Source organism: Terrapene carolina, unplaced genomic scaffold (assembly GCF_002925995.2).
Source record: "Terrapene carolina triunguis isolate 2854851 unplaced genomic scaffold, T_m_triunguis-2.0 Scaffold42, whole genome shotgun sequence".
Lineage (NCBI taxonomy): Eukaryota > Metazoa > Chordata > Testudines > Emydidae > Terrapene > Terrapene triunguis.
This window is the reverse complement of record NW_020664393.1, coordinates 12,000,874-12,023,583: the sequence shown is the minus strand read 5'-3', so window position 1 is coordinate 12,023,583 and position 22,710 is coordinate 12,000,874. Positions and strand designations below refer to the sequence as shown.

Genomic DNA, 22,710 nt, shown 5'->3' with positions numbered 1-22,710 from the left:
CCCCCGTCCGCAGGCGTCACCCCTGCAGCTCCCATTGGCTGTGGTTCCCGGCCAATGGAGGCTGTGGACCTGGCACGCAGGGTGGTGCCTGTACGCGGGGGCAGCGAGCAGAGCCCCCCTGGCCACCCTTCTGCCTAGGAGCTAGATGGACATGCCGCCGCTTTCAGGAGCCCCGTGGAGCCGGGCATGGAGTCTGCCTGCCCCGTTGAGGCCAACTAGACTTTTAGTGACCCAGTCAGCTGTGCTGACCGGAGCCACCAGGGTCCCTTTTCAACCAGGCATTCCAGTCAAAAACCAGACGCCTGGCAACCCTACTAATGGTGACCAAGGGCTGTGGGGAGCCTGGAGGGGAAGAGAAACTAGGGAATGGTGGGTTGAAGAGACTGGAACTGGGAGCTAAAAGGGGGAGGGGAGGCTGGAACTGTTTGAGCAAGGAGAATGGAACTAGGAATTAGTCTGGGGAGAGGGAAGAGAGATCTGACAAGGAGATGAGACGTGATGAGGGAAAGCAGGGAGTCCTGTGGAAACAATAGAATATGATTATGTAATTAAAGTCTGTATCATGATACAGATGCACCAGGGGGCAAACCAAGGTTGCACAGGCAAGCTTATTCCTTAATTTTGGAATTTTCTAACTTCTGAGTGCTTGACTTTGCACCTTAATAATGTTCTTTTAATGTAGTTTTTTGCAATATATATATTTGTACATTAAACACTATAAATAGTAATTTTAATCTGTTGTCTGTCCAGTTTGATGAACTCCATTTTCAAATGCTGTCAATCTGTCACCTTTCATAAGCAAATAACACTGCTCTACAGCCAAAATGCTTCTGAAATAAATGTAGTCAAACTTTACTAATTCTGGGTCAGTGAGAACAAAAATGATGCTTAAAATTGTTGATTGGCTCTAGTTTTCAAGATATGCTATTGGGTCAGTATATACGACCCTTGACTTGGGAATGGCGGAGGATAACTGAGTTATAAAGGGAAGGGATCTCAATTTAAACCAGAAATGACTAAAATACATCTTTGACTGGATCTATGAATAAATCTATGATTGGGTTTGGACAGTACTTGCTTTTTAGGCAAAACAATGAATGATGCAATCTGAAGCTGGTATTGCGTCATACATGATATGAATTGCATCATGTTATTCCTAGAAGTCATGGATGATGCAATCATAACAAAGCTTACATCACTCTGCTGAACAAATTGCCCTATATCAGCTCTAGAAATCATACAGTGTCGTGCTCTCTTATTTGTCAGTGTTTGATTTTGCAAAGGGACACATTTCTGTTTAGCCAAAGTGAGCAGAGATGCCTTGTACTTGTGTGAACAGTGCAGATAACTTCTGCTATGTTTGTGGTGAAGTGACTTTTGCATCACAAAAGCGCAGTATAACCACTATGCTTAAGAAAGCCTATCACCTTTATTTTGGCTGCAAAATTGGAGATCAGGACAAGAGGTGGGCCCCACACATATGCTGCAACACTTGTGCAACAAATCTTCGCCAGTGGTTGAACAGGAAAAGGAAATCTATGCCTTTTGCAGTGCCAATGATTTGGAGAGAGCCAACAGATCATACCAGCAATTGTTACTTCTGCATGGTGCCTCCAGTTGGGAAAGGTGTGTCAAAGAAGAAAAAAGTGGACTGTGCATTATCCAAACATTCCATCAGCTATACGCCCAGTACCCCACGGAGAAGGACTGCTGGTTCCTGATGCACCAGAATCATTCTCACTTGAGTCAGACGAGGAAGAGGATGAAACTTCTGGTCCTGAACCATCAATGTCACAGGACCCACATTTTCTCCCATCCTCCTCCTCTGAACCACAGCTCATAACACAAGGTGAACTGAATGACCTTGTCAGGGATTTGGAACTACCCAAGAGTAAGGCAGAGCTGTTGGGCTCCAGACTACAGCAGTGGAATCTCCTGGCAGGTGATGTTAGGGTTTCCATGTTCCGTGACCGTCAAAAGGATCTTGTCCCATTCTTCTTCATGGAAGGTGATCTTGTAGCCTGCAACAACATTGATGGTGTGATGGCAGCCCTCAACATCGTTCACGATCCAGATGAGTGGAGACTGTTCATTGATTCATCGAAGACGAGTCTTAAAGCTGTTTTACTGCATAATGGCAATGTTTTGCCATCAATTCCAGTTGGTCATGCAGTCCATAGGAAGGAAACCTATGACAACATGAAACAACTTTTGAGGTGCATAAACTATGACCAACATCAGTGGCAGCTTTGTGGCGATTTGAAGGTTGTTGCTCTCTTGCTTGGTCTGCAGACTGGATACACAAAGTACTGCTGTTTTCTCTGCGAATGGGATAGTCGTGCAAGAGATTCCCACTACATCAAGGAAGATTGGCCACTCCGACAGTCATTGGAGCCTGGGAGGAAAAGTGTTCAGCATCCACCCTTACACATCAAGCTGGGTCCGATGAAAAACTGTGTCAAGGCCATTGACAAAACACAAGCAGCTTTCAAGTACCTCCGTGGAAAATTTCCAAGGTTAAGTGAAGCTAAGATAAAGGAAGGTGTATTTGTTGGTCCTCAGATTCGTGAACTTCTTCGAGATGATGCATTTGACCATGCACTGCGTGGCAAGGAAAAGACGGCATGGAAAGCCTTCCAGTTAGTGGCAATAAATTTTCTCGGAAACAACAAGGCAGACAACTACAGGTTGTTGGTGGAAAACCTCCTCAAGGCATACAAAAACCTTGGTTGCAACATGTCACTAAAGATACATTTTTTGCACTCTCATCTAGATTTTTTTCCACCGAACTGCGGAGCAGTGAGCGACGAGCACGGCGAGCCATTTCACCAGGACATTGCAATAATGGAGAAACGCTATCAGGGCAAATGGAGCCCATCAATGCTTGCAGACTATTGCTGGACAGTGACAAGAGATGCTCCATTTAATAAATACAAGAGACAAGCCAAGAAGCGCCGAGTAGACACTGAATAGGACTAAACTATGTACATAATAGTTTTTTGCCTTTTGTTTCATAATAAATTTTATTTATATAACCCTTTTGCTGATTTTTAAAGTGTTACATAAACAGGACAGGTGAAATATTATCATGTAAAGCAACCATAAACACATGAAAAGACCTAGGTTTACAATTTATGATTAAAACTCTACTATCTATACAATATACATAGACATAAAATGTAAAAACTTAAATATCTTAGAAACAGTAGCCAATCAGTTGTTTTAATTGTCATATTTGAATTCAGCACATCAAAATACATAATAAATAGCACATTTTATCTCTGAAGCAGATGACTTCTCAAAAATTGTAGACCAGTGTAATCTATTAAATATATTTTAAAAATTTAACATAAAAAAAACCCATTCTAGTTATCCCCTCACATTTCCTAAATGACTTTTGCTGTACAAATCTAACCACAGAAAGCACAAGATCAGTTTGGGGTGTTACAGAGAAAACTGGTCACAGTCAGGAAATTATGAAAGTACAAATCTGCCTATTAATATAAATTTTTAGCAATATATACATGATAAATACATTTTTGGCTTAAGTAATTTCAAGTGAACAATTTTCTAGTTTAAATAGTTCAGGAAACGAAGTTCAAAGTTGGGACTAATTTCTAAATTTCTGTGCACATTAGCAAACCCTTAGGAACAAAAATTAAATTTTGTAGTGTGTTACATATTTCACCTTTGTGAAATATATTCAGCATGTCTGTTTATAATGCTGTCAACTTTTATGGATAAAATAGTTCTCGCTTACAAATCTGGCAGTAAACAACAACATACTAAAAAAAATCCAGTACAGATTCTCTGTAAAGATATTCTTGGCCGTTCAGAAATATGAATTGAACACCCACAACACCTTAGTACCATTAAAAATTACTGGTCGGAACAAAACTCTCCATATATCCTTCAACACAATATAAAGTAATTTTCAAAGGACACTTCAAAGACGAGATAGTTATTTAAATGGAACTATGGCATAGAGCAGGGGTCGGCAACCTTTCAGAAGTGGTGTGCCAAGTCTTCATTTATTCACTCTAATTTAAGGTTTCGCGTGCCAGTAATACATTTTAACATTTTTAGAAGGTCTCTTTCTAGAAGTCTATAATATATAACTAAACTATTGTTGTATGTAAAGTAAATAAGGTTTCAAAATGTTTAGAAGCTTCATTTAAAATTAAATTAAAATGCAGAGCCCCCGAGACCGGTGGCCAGGACCCAGGCAGTGTGAGTGCCATTGATAATCAGCTTGCGTGCTGCCTTCGGCACACGTGCCATAGGTTGCCTACCCCTGGCGTAGAGCCTAAAACACAAAATTTCCACTCCACAGGGGGGCTATGAATAATCTCAGTGGCAGAGGTTAACTTATATGTATATCAAACATGTAAAAATATAATTAATGAACATGTCCCTCATTTTCAGATATTTAACGTTGGGTGGCAGAGGGAAGTTATTTCCTAAGGGAAAACTCACACAACTTAAATATTATTCTAACAGCTAGATCTAAGACTATATCACCAAAAATGTAAGTATCATATATATATAATAAATTAACAATCATTTAGGAAAACACTGTCTTGACATAGAAACAAGGTCATTATTTAAATGCATGAGAAACTTTACAAAAACTTTTAAAGTCTTTTGCCTAAGTTTTATTTATTATATTTTAGGAAACGTTTTCCTTTTTTCAAAAGATTTCTTTGGGATCTAGAGACAAGCACCAATCGCTATTACAGAGATACTGAGTTACTGTCAGTTTTTAATGTACTGTATATATTTTCAGTTAGTCAATATTCAATTACTGTTGAAAGTACTATTGTCCTGTGAGCCATATGCATACTTCTGAAACCTGACCAGCGTTCATCTATAGCCTAATGGTACAGCTAACATCAAGCAGGGTTGGGGGAGAGAGACTGCTCTTGTAAGATTCAAATTGTTTTCCCATCCCTGACTCTCAAGTCAGCCACTGTTTGGCGGCTCACCAACAGGTGACCTAGAGGGAAAGTCATGCAGTGTGAATGGGTGCAGATGTGCAGGCTGGAGCAGTTTTACATTTTGAGCTGCCGTGAGGAACCTCCATAGTTTTGGAAGTTAAGATGAATGATTAAGATGAACATCTAAATCTGATGCCTAGACAAGCTGAACCAAACTCCAAGCCATTTCAAATTTATTCATCGTTACCATGAACTCATTTCTCCTCCAAAAGTTTTGCTGTAATAGTCGTGTCCACTGCCTATTATCTACAAATGTAATGGTCACAAAGAAAGTGTGATGGACAAGTTCCTACTCATACAAACACAATGGGCTTGTCTACACTAAGGGGGTTACCGGGACATAGCTGTAACCACCTTAGGGTAGATGCATCACATAGTGCTGGAATAAGTTTTTCCATTACTATAGGAATCCCACCTCCCTGAGCAGCAGTAGCTACAGCTATGTTTACACTACAAAGGCTATCACGGCACAATGCAGATGTGTAGTGTAGATGCATGTTGATGGAAAAAGTTTTTCTGTCAACATAGTTTATCCACCTCTCTCAGAGGTGGGAGCTAGATGGATGGAAAAATTCTTTCATTGACCTAGCTGCATCTACAGTGGGGGTTACGTAATTAACTAAGGCACTCAGAGCGCAGTTTTTTCCTCAGCTCTGAGTGACAAAGGTTGATCTACTTTTTAAGTGTAGACCAGACCTAGGCCAGTGGAAGCTTTCTTCCATCGACTGAGCTAGGGGTTAGGTTGGCATAGTTAATGCTCTCAGAGGTGTGAATTTTTCACACCCCTGAGTGACATAGCTATGTCTATCTAAATGTTTAGAGTAGACTGGGCCAATACCTTTTGTATATATTATGGACAATGCCCTACAAGTACTTAGTGAATGGCAGCATTCTGGGTTTAAAGAGTGCCAGATCTGTGTAATGTTTTTAGTTAATGGGTGAAGAATATTGCATATACCTTTCCCTGGTCTTGCCTGCTCCATGGTTCTTTAATCCATTCACTGGTCTCCCTTTAACTGCACTGGTCAACAACAGTGGCAGTGGTGAAGTCTGAAGTTACCTGGTGTTTGTAATATACATCAAATTCCAAAAGGATATGCCTTCATTAAGAAACAGTTCAATATAAATATAGGCCACAAGGGTTTCAATATCACTCTACTGATGCCAGTTTGTATGGGACATTTATACTAAATAAACTTTTATTGTGGAAGTATTACCTAGCATTGTTGTCCTAGTTTTTATTAAAAGTAAACCTTAAATAGCAGTCTATCTGAAGCCAAAAAATATTAATGAGCTAATCATTTCAACTTCACATATTCAAAAAGATAAGCATTCAGGAAATGTAAAAACAACCTCTTTAAAAACAATCTGAAATACTGTTTTAACGACAACCTGGATTAAACTGAGATTATGCCAGCACTGACAAAAGTGATGATGCATTTGCCATTTTTAGAGAAGTGCAATCAACACAGAATAAATAACCGCAGGATAATATAACACACATGTCATTGTTGAACTCTTCAAATGCAACTTTACTTAAGAAAAACATGTCAAATGATGACAATATAAATCTGTAAAATGAGCTCTCTTGAAAATCTCACCTATGCTACAGAAAACAAGCATCTGTTAGCTCAAGCTGTCTCAAACTTGAAAATGAAAATTGTATAATTATGTACATTCTTATATTAAAATCACATACTATTATGATAAAATATATTCCACCTATACAGTATATGAACACACAGACCTTCAATAGACCTGGCATCCAAACAAAATGTAAAAAGTATGCAAATACAACACTACCTAAAATGGAGAGTACTGAAGTCACAGCTAACTCTGCAAGCCATTATGCCAGGAAACACCAAAATAGCATGCTAAGATAAATTATTACACCTTACATTTCACTCTGATGGCAAACATATTTGTGCTCTAGTGAACTGCAAATGGAGCAATATCCCTCGATACTGAAAAGCCTGCTGTGCTACAGTCCTGAAACTAAATCTATCCAAGTCTATAGCTAGAAAAATCCAAGTCTATCTGAACAGTTGGGTTAGAGAAACAGTCTCTCAGGTTGCTGAGTCCCAGACAATCAGGGCTTTAAGGATTATCAGCCACAAATTAATGTATCACTTACTTGTTTTTCAGCTTGCCCATAATCAGGTCCTTGGGTTGGCAAAAAGTAGCAAATATGACCATTGTTTTTTGCTTTCTCTCGAAGAGCCATGGCAGTTCGTACAGTGGAATTTCTAGCATGAACAAACACCATCACCTTAAGATAAAAAGAAAGAGTTGTTGATAAACAACAAAATGCTTAATAAAATAATGAAACTCTCCACGTGGTAATGGAGTTATTTCTGCTGAAATAACTGCATCTCTATATATCTTTACAAAAACAACTCAGGTAATATATACAAAAGATACATTAGGTAGAAGGGGGGCATTTTAAAATGAAGCAAAATTAGTGTGAGAATATATAATGCTACAAGACAGTTGAGTAACCTTACTTATCAGTATGCAAATTCCAAACTTGCAACAACAACTAGAAAGACGTATGTTTCATAGTTTCACAGAGTTTAAGGCCAGAAGTGACCATTCGCTCATCTAGTCTGACCTCCTGTATATCACAGACTATTAAACTCTATACTGAGTTTATACCTTTGAAATCCTCTCCCTCAACTGTTATATATTATCCCCATGAAGGTAGGGAATGAACAGGAGAATTAATAGTTTCACAGATTCCAAGGCCAGACGGGACCACCCTGACCATCCAGCTGAACCTCCTCATCCAGGGCGCGCGCACACACAGGCTGCAGATGTTTGCCCAGAGCCTAGATCTAAGTATATGTTTTAATGATTTAATCTCATTTTATAGACTCCAAGTGATGGTGAGTCCACCATCCGTATGTTGTTCCAGTGTTTAGTTACCCTCACAGCTGCAAAACTACGTCTTATTTCAAGGTTGAATTTGTCTAAGTTCAACTTCCAGCCACAGGATCTAGTTATACCTTTGTCAGCAAGTTTGAAACCTCTCCACTGTCAGTTATTTTCTGCCTGTGTAAGGACCTATACATAGTGATCAAGTCAACGCTCAATCTTCTGTTCAATAAGCTGAATAAGTTGAGCTCCTTAAGCCACCTCATGTTGTAAGGCTTGTTTTCCAGCCCCTGAATCAATTTTGTAGCCTTTCTCTGAACCCTAATATTTCCATGTCCTTCTTGAACTGTGGACACCAGACCTGGATTCAGTATTTTAGTAGCTCTCTTACCATTGCCGCATAAAGAGACAAGATCAAGTCCCTACTTCTTCTAGATAGTCCACTTTTTATATATTCAAGGATTGCATAAACCCTTTTTAACCATGGCATTGCACAGAAAGCTCATGTGACATGATTATTTATGATGATCCCCAACTCCCTGCTTTTCAAGATGGTACCTAATAGTATGGGGAATACTCAATAATGTACCAATTTATTCTATATGGCAAACTCATGGGCTCCAAATGTACAAAATGAACAGATTTATGAAAATATTCAATTGATGTGATCCAAACATGTTGAAAAAAGTTATATGGGGAAGCGACTAACTCCTTTTCAGTCTCAAACAGATTATTCTGCAAAAAATCCAAACACCTCCCTCAAATAGCTAAATAACTAAAAATCACATCTCTCCTCTCAAAATACTAGTGAGCTGATAGCTAGAGGATAACATCCAAAGCAAAAATATCTTCATACTACTCAACACAGTATACAATTCCTTCTTACAGTTTGAAGTTTATTTTGTGTTATACCCAGTAGGTCAAATACAGTACTAGAAAAACAGTATTTTGCCTATGTACTTTTAGACCATTCTCCCTTGAAGCTAATGATATTGCTTTCTTTTGCCCACTGTATTACCTCCTTTACTCGGAGGAAGAATGTTTCAATTGCCCTTGAAAATAAGGAGATTAAGTTTAACTTGATTCTTTGAGATCAACTTTCATCCTAATTCTTTAAGACCAAACCTCAAAACATTATTAATGTCTCTTGAAGGAGTATTATTATTAAAGATTTATTCAACGCTATATGTGTTGAAATACACAGTCCCTGTCTCAAAGAGTTTACAATTTAAGAATGGATAAGTGAAGTCAGACCATAGGATCGATAAGGGGATGGGATGGCATGCATAACATGGTGGTTATTTTGGTTGGTCATGCATGCTTCATGATGGCAATTATACATTTATTTTAATTAAGTATTTTAGTTAATTATTTTATGATTACATAATAATCCTTTATAGCATTATGGCTCTTGCAATTATACCCTTTCATTTAACTACAAACATTCTTGGATGTGGTAAATGCCATTGATGGCCACATACCAATTTTCTGTTGTTTACATGCCACATAATGGCATAATCTTGTTTAAATTTCTCCAAAATCGGAGACATGCAGAGTTGTAAGGGAGAGCAGATCATGACCCTAAATCTTCATTAATCATTTCAGTTTGACTTGTCAATTAATCATTTTGTGATTTATTTTCTAGAACAGCCTGGATAAACCTACGTTAAAATGATCTCGCAGCACATTAAACGGTGAGGGCCCTTGTCTGGTTTGTTGGAAAGGGTGTGTGCCCTTTTAAAGACTGGAGAGCCAGGGAGTGATTTTCTGATGCAGCTGCAGAGCAGGTCAGCATGGGGATGCTGACCCATCCCCACTTCTAGGTGACTGGAAGAGAGGGAGGACTAGGTAGGTCTATGCCAGGGCAGGAAAAGCCCTCTTTTACCTGGACTAGGCAGAGCAGCATCCATCCTCCTACCCATTGAAGTGGTGAATCAGCAGGTTTTGTCAGGCTCCACTGCGGGCATTGTGCTAGTTGCCTCTTTATCAGGGGGCTGGAAAGGAGTTTTCCCCTCACTGCCAGATTGGCCAAGGGGAAGTTCCCCCCCCCCCACCTTCTCCACAGTGGAATTTGGGGGGGGGGCTTAATTGAGGAGAAAAAGGGTTCTTATGACTGATAAGGCAGGGGCCAAAGGGCCCCCCCACACACACACATTTGAGGGCAGGGGGTGGTGAGGTCCCAGAAGCGGGTTGGCTGGGGACCAGGACGGTTGATGGGGAAGACTCATGGAAGCCCCCCAGGTACATATTGAAATGATTATGAATTACCTTCACTGTACACTTTTATCTGCTGGGTATTCCCAGGTATTTAAGAATAAAGTTGTGACCTAATTAAACCATATCCAGTATCTTCTGTCCTTCCAGCATAGCTGGACAACAACAATTTCCTTTTATGAAAGGATCTATTTCCTACAGCCCCTCACCACTCCCACCACAAACACTAAGATCTCATATCATAGGCTTGTGTGTTGACAGGCTTCACTTTAAGACACTGCAACATTTTGAACATCTAAAAATGTACTTGATTTTCCTTATTTAAAAGAAGCAATATGAACTTTTGAATCTACACAATGAAACAACCCAATCTGATCTGACAAAAATACCTGCAAACAATCTCGGTAAGATAGCACTGAAAGCTGAGAAGTAGTGCAAGTGAAGTAGGTATAAGGCCTTAATTCAGGACAGGAACTGTAGCTTCAAGCCAAGTAATTGGGGGGAGGGGGGGAAAGAGGAGCTTTAAAATTAAAAGAAAATATAACAGTATTTGACATTTTCATGTTGGTTGCTTAAAAAGTGTCACAGATGCTTTATCTTTCGAGCTTGAAACCAAAAAAGGTTGTGTTTCACATGACACTTATATAGCATTAGAATTTATTTAGTTGACATGTATTAAAATAAATATTTCTGCATACTTTGGCATGATATTGATAACACATGGTTTGTTCTTCCCATCTTTAGTAAACTCATAATCCAATAACCAGTGAACTGTTTTGTGACTTTGTTTTCCCCTGCTCCCTAAAATTGCTACAAGGTTTGTGACACGAAGGCAGGTTTAGAACAAAAATGATTTTGTTGAGGAAAAGGAGAAAGAGAAAGCTCAAGAAAGAAATCTTTAAAGTTTGAAAGGGACATCACTTGGATAAGAATATCAAAAACAAGCCCAAGTCTGTAAGCAAGTATATATTTAAATCCAATAGACCCCGTAATTAACCAGGACCTGCCATTTGTGCTAGTTGTAATAAAATAAGAAGAGAGAGGGATCTTAGGAAGCAAAAACAAACTACACAAAACACACTTTCCCAAATATGATTTGGGTATAATACTGTGGTAATCTTCACACATCAAAGCAGCAGCAGGAAATCAAGTTGGATGTAGCCATAAGCCAAACAAACAAGTGAGAGATGACGCAGAACTAGGGGACCTGGTACACCATGCCCTCTGTTGTTTACAAGTTCTTTTGGAATTTAATTATTTAAAAATAGGACACAAACACACATTATTATATCTATATCTATCAAAGTCTTACCTATTTTTATTTATTTACATATATATATATAAAAATAGGTAAGACTTTGAAGACTGGTATGATCTTTCCTGTAGCACATCTGTTTAAACTAAGGAAAATACTTTGACAAATTATACTCTCTAGCCTCCAGTGAAAGTACAGTTATTGAGTAGGTCAGAGTAGATTGCCCAGTTACTAGCAGGCTTAGTTTTGTGAGCAAATCTAAGCATAAAAATTAACCTGAAGCCGAAACGAGTTAAAATAGGAATGAAAGACACATGACCTCAGTATGTGTTTTAGCTTCATCTACTCTAATTGTACTAAAGTGAAAGTCCCATCCACCCTCAAACTTAAGCGGTGGGTGTAGTGTAAGACTATAGATGGTAAAGTAAGAGTAGACAAAAACTGATCATACAGGCTAATTGATTGAAAATTGTAAATTAGCAAGTGTCAAATTACCACTCCTCAGCACCCCCAACATGTGCAAGAGCATTTGTAATAAAACATGGCAGCTGACAGCAATCAAATAATAATAATAATAATAATAATAATAAAAAAAAAAACACTGCACCATGACCTAAGGTGCAAACAGTTGTCTATTACTGCAATTTCTGCCTAAGGTATGAGAGGAAGCTGGAAAAAAACTCAGCAGTATATGCCACAAGGAGAAAATTCTCTTATATCCACAACATTACAATTGGCTTACCCCTTTGTGTGAAAACTGGGACCATCAGTCCAAAACACTGAACGTATCTTGACCTGGTTTATCCCGGGTAGCTTTGAGACTAGGGGATGAAGAGCAGAGAGCCTCTTGCCTAAACATGGACCCCACCTCAATTACATTGATAAAGGCAAGAGGGTAGAGGAAAACAGGCTGTTAAGTGAGGATTCCTATTTACTGTTGTTATTGATATAGAACCATAAATGCAGATGGCACTTAACAGGCACTTAAATATACACACCTCAATTCACAGAGTACATGCAAAGTAAACCCATCATTTTTGTTATGGACACTAGAACCATTTACTGTTATACAGTTTGTTGGGTACCAAGGTAAGAGGAACTTTAAAAATCAAATAAATAAATCTAATAGAGTATATGAAATTAGAAGTGACAGATTAAAAAAGTTCTGACTCAAAGACCTTTTAAACCAAGGAGCTGATTCCCCACTGCATGATTCCAATTTTAAACCAGCATGACTCCATTGACTTCAAAAGAATTATGATCAAATCTAGACTCTAATCCTCTCCCAGTGATTACTACCTTAATTTCCTGTGCACTAATACAAAAGCCAATCCTGGATTCCCATCAGGTTTAAAGTCTTCTAATTCCTGCCAATGACATTCAGTCTCCAGCACTTCCGGCATCAGGGCACCCACGAGACTGGCCCAGATGTCATTATTCCCATGATGTGAGGGGAAGAATTACCCTTGTCTGCCAAACTCTTTTCCTGGCACCATTCTGCCATGCACAGCATGCATTGCCCCAATGCAAGGAAGGAAGCTCCACTTCTCTTAACAAGCACTTTAAACAATTTCTTTATGGTTTTCAATTTTATAACAATAATCCTGCTGCTTTATCAGAATATCCTTTTGGATATTAACTACAGTCATTGTGCAATCCATATTTCATTGGGCATCAATTCCCTGCCCAACACATCAGACTATATAACTTTATTTCACCAATTAGACTCTTTTGCAAGGACCTTTGGCAGCCCTATCAAAGTTTATGTCTTACTAGGAAATTTCAATTTAACTTCTTTAGTGGTCTTATTTCCTGTACTGCTCTAGTTATTTCTGACTCTCTTTATGGACAATACAGTACTTTAATACCTATGCTACATGGGCTCATGTGTATGTTATCCAGAATCTCAGATGAGTTATTATGGAAATGCAAAATTCGGCAAAACAATCCCATTAAAAAAAAAAAAAAAAAAAAAAAAAAAACTTACATATTGTGACATTGGCTTTTATTATTCACTTTTCCGTGATATTAATTCCTCTTCCACATCTCATACAAATTCTAACCAGCCTGCGATCCAAAATGACTGAAGATTTCTTGCACGTTTTCATTTTAACTCAAATGATAAATAGTTTAACAGTATGTAAATTGGAAGGAAAATACTGACTACTAACAAGGAAATATTACAAAGTTACACCCCATGCTCATATTGGGAAGATGCAGAAGCCAGGATCCATGTATTCCTCACCCTTATAGTAGCTTACAATATTCTCATGGCCTTGAATCTTTTTTTTTTTTTTTTTTTTTTTTTTAAACTTTTTGCATATACCAGTTCAGATTATTAAAGTTGTAAATTTTTATCTTTACACTAAAAGACATACATATATATAGCTATGGTTAGTAAAATTAATCTAATTTACGCTTTTGGAGTTTAACCCTTATTACAAGTGAGATTGATAATACTGTATATTTTTAAGGGTACCTGACACTTCGATTATTTGATCCTGTTTTCAGTCGCTTATAACCTCACCAAACTTTAACCACCTGGGCTGAAATTTTCCATGCTGGGTGTCTGCCACAGGCTTAATTTTTTTCAGAACTTCAGCCAAAACTGTTTAGCCATTTCCAAAAACAAAGCTAGGGAAAAATATGTTGCTTTGCCTATATTAAAAAATATTTCTGGTGGCATTTTCTCTGTGAAGTTCTAGTGCTACCATTCTTTGGAGCAGGGAACTGCAATTTGGCAGGGTGTGGGCTTTGCATCAGCGATGTGCCCTTTGCCATCGCCATGAAAATCCATCCAGATTTGGCCAAGTAATAAAATTGGAAAAATTGTGGTACACATTCTCAGTAGAGACTTGCTAGAGCAGTGGTTTTCTACTTTCTTCATTTGTGCACCTCTAACCAATTTCGAATGGAGGTGCAGAACCCTCTGGAAATCTTAGACATAGTCTGCGGATCCCCAGGGGTCCACAGACCACAGATTGAAAACCACTGTGCTAGAGCTTCACAGCTAAAACACCAGAAGATTCAATCTGTACTGGGCATGATCCAGTCTGGAGCTTAGCAGGATCTTCCCTGCCACTGCAGCTCTAGGATGCTATGACTGCAGCGATCCTGTCTCTCCTGGACTCTTGGATTATACCCCATTCACTGGGCCTAGGCAGCATGGAAGAAGAGGCTGCTTGATTTGAATACAGAGGGGAGAAAAGCTGGACTGGGGTGAGGTGGAGGGGAAGAGGCGTGGAGTAAGATTGGGAAAAGGAACTTGTGGGGCGAGACTGGAACTTGAGGCTGATAGGGTGGGGAAAGGGAAACTCTGATTGGGAGCTGGAGTGCATGACTGAGACTGTCTGATGAAGAAGAGTGGCAGCCAAGGGATGACAAGAAGGTGGTAGGAGGGAAGGGGAGACATCTGATGAGAAGCCAAGTTGGCTGGACAAAGAAACTGGGACAAGAAGTGGAAGACATACCTCCTGAGATGGAACAAAGAGCTTTTGGGGGGGGGGGGGGGGAAAAAGAGGGTGGGGAAGAGAAGGGAGATACACGCCGGAGGGGGGAAAAGAGGGGGGGGGGGGGGGGGGGGGGAGAATAAGGAGGCTGGGGACAAGAAACCAGATATACGCAGGACTGGGACTACGAGTGGAAGTGGGGATAGGCTAGGATGGAGGGACTAGAGGGGAGATAGTAGGATTTATGGGGCAAGGAGACTGGGATGAGGAGCCAAGGTTGGAAAAGAGGCAGGATTGGGACAGAAACAGGCTTGAGGGGACGGGGCAGTAGGGGTCAAGGTTGGGGTCTGACAGCTAGAGCCCACTCCTCTCCAGAGCCTGGAATGGAAGACCTGATGAATCAGGGTTATGAAGTTAAGCGTTTTCTGTAGGACTTCTACCTCATTTGTTGAGGAACAAGGCAGGGGATTGCAGAGAGAGAAAGTTAAGACAGTTAAATGTGGTCCTGGAGAACTGGATTCCCACGTGATGCTGGGCAAGTAAATTAAACCAAACTTTTCACAAGTAGTCATTAATTGTGAATTCCTCACTTGACTTGAGACTCTGGTGTCTGATTTGCAGAAGTGCTGAGTATTCAAAGCTGCAACTGAAGTCAATGGGAGCTGTACTTTGAGCAGCTATATAATGTTAGGAATTCTCCAACTAGGGTATCCAAAATTAGTGGAAACTTTTGACCCTAATGAATCTGTGTTTCAGGTTCCCATCTATAAAATGCTGCCAGTAATGCTCCATCATTTCACAGGATGTTGTGAAAATAAATTAATGTATATTTGTGAAGCACTGAGGTACTCTCGTGATGAGCATCGTAGAAAAGCCCATGAGGAAATTAGTAATTCTGTCTTCAGATCAGGGTTTGAATAGTGTGGAATAAATAATGTATGGGGCCAAACATTGAACAAGGCAAAAACAAAAGATTTAATAGCTGCTCATTATGTGAGCACTGTCCATCTTGTGCACTGAATGAGGCAAACCTACCAGATTCATTATCTTGGAAACACATTTGAAACTATTTTTGTATAGCTGCTGTACAGTTTCTGTTGGAAGGAACATTATATGAGATATCATATTACAGCAATCGTTCACTCAAGAGACCTTACTGGGTCAAACTATAATTAAAAGAAAAGCAAGTATGTGCACATTTACCCTTTGTTCGGAAATCTTTCTACAGTACTGTATTTAGCTGCTAAGAATCACCTTTTCTGTATGAAATTCGCCTCCCATCCATGCTCACCAAATAATTCACATTTGAATTTTATGATGGCCTATTCTACGACCAGACTCTTAAGCAATTTAAGATGCTGGTGCAATTGATGAAAGTGAACATAAGATCTCCACATTATTTTTCTGTAGAATGGGCATCAAATTTGAGCAATAAAAATAGGACAGTTTTATTAGCTAACTACAGGTTCACAGTACTATGATTAATGCTAGAGTTGACAACTGATTACTTTTAATCCTTGTACATTACCAAATGTGATTGTAAAAATCAGCTTTGATTAACGGTCACTATACAAAGACCTCACTAAATATGTGTATTTCTTCAACAAACAGGGTAAGCATTTACCAACTATTTTGTGGAAATAGAACATAGTCCTAGCTATGTCAGAGAATGTTATATTTCAGTGGCTAACCTCTGTGCATTAAATTATGCAAATAAGTTAGGGAAAGTAATTTAGAATAGAGAAGTGTTTCCACTGCTACAAGCTGAGTAATTAGATCTGTACTCTGCAGTACAAAGCTAGCTCTGGTGTCTAGTGCTGAGAGTCCATGTAGCTCTTTTCAATGACAAAATACACAAAGTAAGCACAAAGCTAATGTCCCTAGGTTAATACTGCAGAATTTTATACTGAGTATGTGAAAAAAACCCCACAAACCACTTTTACTGAAGATTGTTTAAACTTCTCAATTATATATGCTTAAACCTCAAAAACCTTATCTTGTACATGCTGTAGTTTCCCTATAACAAGTAGCAGTACTTTACCAAAGTACTGAAAAGTGTATTATTCACAGTATGTGAGAAATAACACAGTGAACATCATTACTACGAAGCGTGGGACTACTCACATGAGCAAGTTTGCAGGACTGGTTACTATATTTCAGTCATTAAACTAAAAATTATACGCATAATATAAATATCTCAAACTATATACCGGTTGATGGTAATGACAGAAACAAAAAGAACAAGATGATTGGATACAGTTTCCACAAAATGCTAAAATCCTATACTATATATATTCACATACTTTATCCAATAAGAAACTTTATTTTCAGCCTTCTATTATTGGACATAACTAGCCAAGCTGAAAAAGGTGGGGCGGGGCTGCAAGTACAGTATACATTCCCACTTCCCTACCCCACAAGTTGATCATGTTTTCAAAGTGAAAACCTGGAAAATGTGGGTGGGGCTATAACAAGGAAGGTTTTAATGAAGGATAAGGGAAGTTGGTGGGAAAGTGGAAAGAAAATGGGGCTCCCGCTTTCCTCTCTTACTCTTACTAAAATTTAGTAACTTATGAAGGTCTGATTAGAACTGAAAAATTTATTAAAGGAACAGAAACAAATCACACTCTCATTCCATCTGTGATATGTGCTGAAGCTTTCTCCTTTTGAATTTATTTCTTAATCCTCATTTTCTATTTGACTTTCAGTCTTTTACTTATCAAACTCAATGTCAAGTCTTAACCCTTTAAACACAGAAGAATATGGAGGTTGGTGGGAAGTGAAGTAGGCTCTATAACTTACCTAAGCAACAAGAAAATGCCAAAATCCAAATGCATTTTCCAACCATTTTATTAACATTTAAAATACCTCAGGGAATATTTCTTGTAAACTAAATTTGAATTAAGCGCCTATTTTAAAAAGAAATCTAGAAAATTGATGAATTGCCAAGCAAGCATACAAGCTAGAGATAATGGTATATATTCTATACAACTTTCTTGGTCCTCAGAGCATAAAATCTTGGCAAGTTAAAAAGCAGGCTACACTTACTCTTCATGTCCAATTAAAAGATGGAAATCTTCCTTCGAATGGTCTTACTGACTTAAGTTTTTTAGTTTTCTGACCACTCAACAGTTCTCTTTATGGAAATGTGTAAATTAAAGAAAAACTCTCTCCAAGATTTGCTGAAGTAGAACAGAGGTATGCAACAGCAGTCGTATTTTAAAGGAAAAGATTAGCCATCAATAATAGTAAAGTAATCCACAATGCCCTATCAGATATGTTATAATCCATTTTTAATTCTTATATATCACAATTCACTGCTGTCTCCCACAAATGTCAACTCAATAGTTTAAAAAAAAAAAAATCCACTGCTGATCATTCCCGCTTAAACAAAATGAATTTAGATTTCTGAGAGTGTGCCCATCCTCGGGGGGACCCACTGAACACACTTCATAGTTAGCATAACGCATATTTATTTAAACCTATTTCTATTGATATTTGATATATTTTAAATTTTTCATTCATTTATAATTCTTAGTCAGTTAAAACATCCTTTACAAAGAGTAGCAACATATCCATTGGGTGGGGCATTTCTAGTTAATATATATGTACGATAAGGAAAAGGGGTAAAGTTATTCTGAATGTACAGCATATAGAAGTTTAATAATCTAAATGAAAAATAAATAAAAAAAATCTGTTTACATCAGCAACTGAAGTATTAACAAAAAGTTTATGAGATGCAGTAAGCAGTGGAATTCATTTATTTTCATAGTTACTAATCCAAAGAGAGCTTTTACATTGTCCTGATGTAATTTATATTTGTACAACCCTGAGTTTGAAAACAGTGTCCACAAAGATTAACTATTTGCTTTACTGTAATTCATAAAGGCCACTTTCAGGATTAGAATTTCATTATGCTAAGCACTGTACAAAACACATTTATGAAAAGCCTGCCCCTGCCCCCAAAGAACTTATGATCCATTTAACTACAGAACACAACACCTGAACAAAAACAAACAAATGGAGGAAGGATGAGGTAGCAGTAGAAAAAGCATGTATTAATAAATTAGCATTAGTCATGACTTGCTATCTGCCTAATACACAGGTTAGCTTTGCCCCAGTGAACAGACAGGAAAATTCATTTCTAAAATACAATAAAATAATGTGGACTCAAATCCAATATCCAAAAACATCCTAGAATTGTTACCACCCTAAGCACCTCTGTATTCACACCCTACACACTACTGCAATAATTTTTATATAAAAAAAACAAGGTATCATTTGAAGACTAGTAACACACTGGTCAATAATGTATTTTATATGTATCAATGCCGCATGTGAAATTATGGATACTCACTAATTTCATGCTTTAAAATCTGTGACTAAAAGGAATTTAAACCAGGCATCTCAGGGGGAGTTGATAAACAGGGTTTCTCAAGACAAAGAAAGGAGGCTGACACCTCAAATCAGGCATGGCTCAAATTCAATGGACTATTAATTTGTATAGGAGATTGCAGCAGGGAGAGAGAATTTGCACAGTAGCAACTACCAGTAGGGGAGGGAACAACAAGGAACCCTTATCTTCCAGACTTCATGGCTCCTTTTACTCATCATGAACTAATGAACTTATCTGGGGGAACCGTTCAAAAGAATACATTTCAAATGTTCATTGGACTATAAAAGAGAGGGGGCAAAGAACCCCAAGTTAACAGAGGAACTACGCACTTTGGACTTTGCAGGAGGTCAGCCACCTTGCTGAAAGGAGATGTGGTAAGAAACTTACCTTGACCCAAGACTGCAGTTTTGTTAAGTGATAGTCACTAGAAAGCGCTGTTCACTTTTCTTTGCTTGTAACCATTTCTGACTTTACACCTTACACTTGAACTCATTTAAAATCCTCTCCCTTTTTGTTAATAAACCTGCTTTATCTTTAATCTAAACCAACCCAGTGCTCTATTTGAAGTCATTGTTAACTCCAGTTAGAGCAACAAACTGCTGTGTTTTTATCCTTTTAAAAGAGCAACAGACCTTATGTTCCAGGATACGGCTGGACATTTCAGGGCAGATGGTTTTGGGGAAATTCAGGACTGGAGGTGTGTTGTGGACACCTGGCTAGTAGTAACCAAGGCTGGTGGAGACCAAAGTGACCATGGTGTAACAAGCAGCATGTTGGAGTAAAAGTTGCTGAATTAGGTCTGTTTATCCATACAGACACTCAGTGCATGCTTGTATGCTGGCTGGGAGAATCCAGTCAGGGATCTACACCACAGAGCATTTTAAGGCATACAGGGTGACAGAACAAGCGGTGACAATCTCTCACTGGTCTGGGTTGCACCACAAAACATGCCAATTATCTAGTTAAATTTTTATCTGGAGAAGTGGTAATATAAATGCAGGCTTAGAAGACCTTATGGAGAGGAACCATATTGTACGGACATCGCAACAGAGTGATGCTGAATCACTGTCTTTCAAAAACGTAGAAGAAAAATGTATCTTACTGTGTTCTCAGGAACCTAAATGTAAACAGATACCCAATTCTCTTACCCTGATGCTCCAGTTACCAACTCAAAGCTTCAAGTTGGTAAATTTCATAATGAATTCTGAAACAATCATATCTAGTTTCAAATAATACAAAAATCTACCAAAAAGTAAATTACTCTTTGGAAGCAATTCAAAAGCTTAAGAGGAAAAAGCGAAACATTTGGAGTACAAATTGAATCTATAACACTGGTCAAGATTTAAAATTGCCCAAATGCTTTTCGTCAAATGAGATAAAAATGTCATACAGTTTAAATATTTTATAAGATGTGCTTGACTCTTCTGCAATGTAATAGGTCCAGAATATGACAGTCCAGTACTGATTAGAGCAGTATGAGAACAGTGGGTTTTATATCACGTATATTCTTTGATCATGCCACAACACACCAAAGGCTAATTGATGCTGCTGACAAGAAGTAAGATAGCAGACTCTCTGGCAATAAAAAGCATCTTGATATTATATGATTTATATCCTTGACACCTCCTCGCGCCGAACATTTTAAAATGGCTGTTGGTTAGAAAATATGGCTGAACTTGCCTGTAACAAACAATTTACATATCAAATAGAAGCTTGCCCCAATTCACAACTATATGCTATAACTAATATTTTAAAAAATCTATAACAGTGGTTCTCAACCAGGGGGTGTGCATATCCCCGGGGGTACACAGGGGTCTTCCAGGGGGTACATCAACTCATTTAGATATTTGCCTAGTTTTACAACAGGCTACATAAAAAGCACTTATGAAGTCAGTACAAAGTAAAATTTCATACACACAATCACTTGTTTATATTGCTCTATATACTATACACAGAAATGTAAATACAATATTTATATTCCAATTTATTTTTTTTTTGTGATTATATGGTAAAAATGAGAAAGTAAGCAATTTTACAGTAATGGTGTGCTATGACACTTTTTTAATGTCTGATGTTGTACGCAAGTAATTTTTAAGTGAGGTGTAACTTGGGGGTACGCAAGACAAATCAGATTCCTGAGAGAAGTAGAGTAGTCTGGAAAGGTTGAGTGCCACTTATCTAGAACACTTCACTTTCCTCTCTCAGAGGTGCAGATGGGAGATATCACACTGTCCCCACTTCAATAATGCACATGCATCTTTGAGAAAAGCTCTTATTTGGCTTGGCAACTGGTGTTCTGCAACTGTTGCTTATCACACTCTCCCTGATTGTTTCATTGTTACCTCGTGTTCCCCCATCTGTTTCTTGTATCCAGCTGTTGTGTCTCATTTTATACTTAGACTGTAAATTCTTTGGAACAGGCACTGTCTTTCAGTTAAGCATCTGTACAGTGCTTTGCACACTGGAGTCTTTATCATGGCTCCTAGGTGCTACAGCAATACAAATAATTTATTGGGAAGAAATAGCCAATGGGTTCTTAGAGAGACAAAGTGGGTGAGGTAATTTCTTTCATTAGACCAATTTCTGTTGGTGAAAGAGACAAGCTTTTAAGCTATACGGAGCTCTTCTTCAGGTCTGGGCTCTGCAAGAGCTGGTTTACTATGCTCAGTTACCGAGGGAGCTGAGGTTATTCTCTGAGTCCTACACTTTGGGGGAACTCTCGGCAGCAGCAGTGCCAAGTCCAGGAACAAGTCAGGCAGAACTTTGTCACTTGGGAGACCCCTGGGTTGAACAGCTGTATTGCAGAGCTCTTGCTTCTTCCAGCCCCTTCTTAGGGGTAGAAAGTAATGTGATCCCTTTTCTTCTCAGGGCTAGATGGTTTCTTGGTCAGAGCTGATGTCCATTCCTTGTCCTGGGGATTCAAGTGACTTAGGAGTTTCCTGAAGTGGTGGACCTGACATTTCCAGGGTAGCAGTCACAGGCCTGGGTATCTCACCTGAATACAGCTATTTTTGGCTCTTTCCCCTCTGGCTGTCACATTCTCAGGACCACCTGGCCAGATAGCAGACTTCCTCTTTCAGAGTCTGCCCTCCCAATCTACTAAGGCAGTGGTTCTCAAACTTTTTTACTGGTGACCCCTTTCACATAGCAAGCCTCCGAGTGTGACCCCCCCTTATAAATTAAATCCACATTTTTATATATTTAACACCATTATAAATGCTGGAGGCAAAGCAGGGTTTGGGGTGGAGGCTAACAGCTCATGACCCCCCATATAATAGCCTCATGACCCATGGGGGTCCTGACCCCCCAATTTGAGAACCCCTGTGTTAAGGGATCCCCTTTCACCTCCTGAGCTTTCTTCTTTGGAAAATGAGGTTTGGCTTTCCCTAGCACATCCTCCAAGGACACTCTAGGGCAGAGGTGGGCAAACTACAGGCTACGGGCCACATCCGGCCCGTGGGACCCTCCTGCCCGGCCCCCTGCTCCTGGCCTGGGAGGCTAGCCCCCGACCCTCCTGCTCCTGGC

General features: G+C 38.9%; 1 protein-coding gene across 1 annotated transcript in view; it reads right to left on the bottom strand.

The window, feature by feature from the left end:
* ASCC3 (activating signal cointegrator 1 complex subunit 3) overlaps window positions 1-22,710 on the bottom strand; it is a 447,702-nt gene that overhangs the window by 207,520 nt on the left and 217,472 nt on the right. Inside the window, 1 exon segment of the mRNA XM_029912229.1 lies at window positions 7,132-7,266. Within this exon segment, the coding sequence (XP_029768089.1) occupies window positions 7,132-7,266 (135 nt within the window).